The sequence below is a fragment of the Eimeria acervulina genome, genomic scaffold, assembly GCF_000499425.1.
Source record: "Eimeria acervulina Houghton genomic scaffold, Eah_scaff854, whole genome shotgun sequence".
NCBI lineage: Eukaryota > Apicomplexa > Conoidasida > Eucoccidiorida > Eimeriidae > Eimeria > Eimeria acervulina.
This window is the reverse complement of record NW_013549559.1, coordinates 11,408-14,582: the sequence shown is the minus strand read 5'-3', so window position 1 is coordinate 14,582 and position 3,175 is coordinate 11,408. Positions and strand designations below refer to the sequence as shown.

Here is a 3,175-nt window from a genome sequence, read left to right as displayed (position 1 = left end):
TATTTACATATATATAGATATATATTATATAATATATATATATATATATATTATATTATATTATACATAAACCCAAATGAATTAATTATATTTAAATTAATTAATTAATTTTTATCAATTAATTAATTTTTTATTAATTAATTAATTTAAAGGCGCTTAGCTAGTTCAAAGATACAAAAGCTCGTCTAACACCTAGGGGTTTAAAGTTTAGGGTTTAGGGTTTAGGGTTTAGGGTTTAGGGTTTATACCTGGAAGCAAGCGACGCAGATACAGCTGCTCTGACTGCCGCCGCAGGTGAGACATCGATAGGCTACATGCTCTCCATCCCAGACCTGAGGACATCTACTTTGCTGCTGTTTATTTGAAGATAGAGCAGCAACAAACTTTTCTGCTGCTGCTGCATGCGGAGTTGCTGCTGCTGCTAGCAGCAGCTGCTGCAGAGCTACGTCCGGCGGCAGCAGCACAAATACAAATGAATACAGCATCAACAGCAAATCATAATCTCCTAGCTTCACCCCTAACACATAACTCAGCAGCAGCAGCAACTCGCTGCTCACGCGGCTGCTGCTGCTGTTGCTGTTGCTGCTGCTGCTGCTGCTGCTGCGACATAATAAATCTTTTAATCGCTCGTTCAATTTATCTAAACCCTCTTTCCCTCTAAACTGCTGCAGCACTGCAGCAGCAGAAGGAAGATCAGACAGTTTGATGTCCACACCGCAATCCTGGTTCGCCTCCTCCTGTTGCTGCTGCTGCTGCTGCTGCTGCTGCTGGAGATACACCGCACAGGCCTCAGTCACAAACAACAGCCGCGCCTTTGTAATTAAAATTTTCTTAAAGGCAGCAGATCCAACAGCAGGACCGGAAGACAAACCCTTAAACAACGAATCCTCATCTGCAGCAGCAGCAACAGCAGCAGCAACAGCAGCAGCAACAGCAGCAACAGCAACAGTAGCATTGTGAGATAAGAAAGAAAGGAAATGATCGCTCTTAAGTGTGGGTGAGAGGGTTCAGCAGGGTCAAGACGCGGCCTCACCTGCTGCTGCTGCTGCTTCTGCTGCCGCTGCTTCTGCTGCTGCTGCTTCTGCTTCCGTTGCTGCTGCTGTCTCCTCTGCTCTCTGAATAAGGAAGCTGCTGTACGCATCTTCTCGTTCTCCTGCAGACAGCGGCAGGAGTGACATATCTTCTTCAAGCCCCACGCCTTCAGCAGCATAAGTTGCAGCTCTTGCTGCTGCTGCTGCTGCTGCTGCAGTTGCTGCTGTTGTCGTTCTTGCTGCTGGTGCTGTTGGTGCTGCTGCTGCTGCTGTTGCTGCTGCTGCAGCAGGAGGGGGCCCCTCGTCATCCACCTCCATGTGGCTGGGGGGCCCCGTAGGGGCCCCTGAAGGAGTCTCGCCGCTCATTGCTGCCTGTTGCTGACGAACCCTAAACCCTAAACCCTAAACCCTAAACCCTAGACCCTAGACCCTTGCAGAGACGCCTGCTTAGGTCACTGACTGTCCCCCTTGCGTCGGCACGAACAGCTATGCAGCTAGCTGGCTAGCTACATAGCTAGCCAGCTAGCTAGGCCCTCGCCAGCTAGCCAGCTAGCTAGCTAGCTAGCTAGCTAGCTGGTGCGCGGGCCCCCAGACCTTGACGGAGAAGCAAGGAGGATGCAGGATATGACGGGGGTGCAGCAGCAAAGAGGCTGAAATGGGTTTGCTGCTGCTGCAGCTCCTGCTTTACTTGCTGCTGCAAGTGCTGCTGCTAATGCTGCTGCTTCTGCAGCACACACGCAGCGCCTTCCAGCAGCAGCAGCACGGAGAAGAAAGTGCAGCAGCCTTGTTAATAATAAACTCGCAGCCTTTCTTGATGCTGCAGCAAACTGAGGAACCTTGACGGGGCCTGTATCCTTACCAAGGCAGCAGCAGCAGCTGCTGCTGCTGCTGTTGCTGCTGCTGCTGCTGCAGAGCAGGCAAGAAGGCGCAGTTTACGAAGATGGAGTAGCAGCCGCTGACTTGTGTTTATTCTGAGGTGTATGTACACCTCAGAAGGCAGCAAGCGGAGTGCAAGAGTTTTATAAACGGCTGGGGGGTATAATAATAGATTTTGTTTGCCGGGGTGTACGTACAGCTGAGATATAAAAATGCATTTCTCTGCAGTTCTTCCTCAATGCATTTGAATAACATCAAAAAGAAACAAATAAAACAAACAAACAACACTAAGACAAACAAACAAACAAACAAATGCCGCGCGGCGGGGCTGTTACTGCTGCAGCCCCCAAACCCGAGAGGTTTCTTATAATACCTTTATTACAACGCCGCAGAGAATAAATCAGAAAAGATATAAAAATATATTAATTAATTTATTTGTTAATATTATTTAAGTTTAAATTAAAAGATTTTCTTCATGATTTAAAACAACAAAAGGAGCGAAGCTGCACTTTCTTCCTTCTTTGCAGCCTCTTCGGTGGTTCGGCAATTTTCTTTTGCTGTTTTTGTTTGTTTTTTTCTGTTTTATTAATTAAAAAGAATACTTTTTGTTGCTGCCTCGCTTAATTGGTTATCTTCTTCCTCCTCTTCCCCAAAAAGGTGCTTCTTCCCGCTATATTTATGCACAATTATTCTAAGTTGTTGTATGCAGCAGAATAATTAAGGTAAGGTGTACATACACCTGGAAAACGGAAGAAAAACATTTTATACATTCAGTCTAAATTTAGTCACAAGGTTTTTATATTTTTTCGAATATTGCAGAAATACTGACATGCAAGTTCTCTGCAATTTAATTCTCCTCTTATTGCACTTTCCTGTGCCTCAATATTGAGGTGTACGTGTACGTACACCAGGTGTACGTACACCTGAACTAAACTAGAAGCTGTATATATATATATATATATATATCTGTATATATGTATGGGGATCCTTAACGTTTTAACTTTGAAAGGATTGGTTTTATTTCATATAATAAACATGAAATAAGCGAAAGAAAAATAAATTAAATAATACGAAATATATATTGTATATATAAATATATACAATATATATAATATATATATATACTTCTATATTTCTATATATATAGAAATATATATATATATATTTATACGTATATTTCGTATTATTTAATTTATTTTTGTTTTTTTCGCTGCTCATATTGCAGTTATGGCTGCAAACCAATGAAATGTCCTCGCGTTGTTCGGCCA

General features: G+C 43.4%; 1 protein-coding gene across 1 annotated transcript; it reads right to left on the bottom strand.

Annotated features, from left to right (window-relative positions):
* Window positions 1-1,016: 1,016 nt before the first annotated feature.
* On the bottom strand, window positions 1,017-2,125 carry EAH_00050670 (hypothetical protein; the record flags this gene model as incomplete). The annotated part of the gene is made up of 2 exons (XM_013394249.1): window positions 1,017-1,409; window positions 2,105-2,125. The coding sequence occupies 2 exons, from the start codon at window positions 2,123-2,125 to the stop codon at window positions 1,017-1,019; spliced, it is 414 nt and encodes a 137-aa protein (XP_013249703.1).
* Window positions 2,126-3,175: the final 1,050 nt, after the last annotated feature.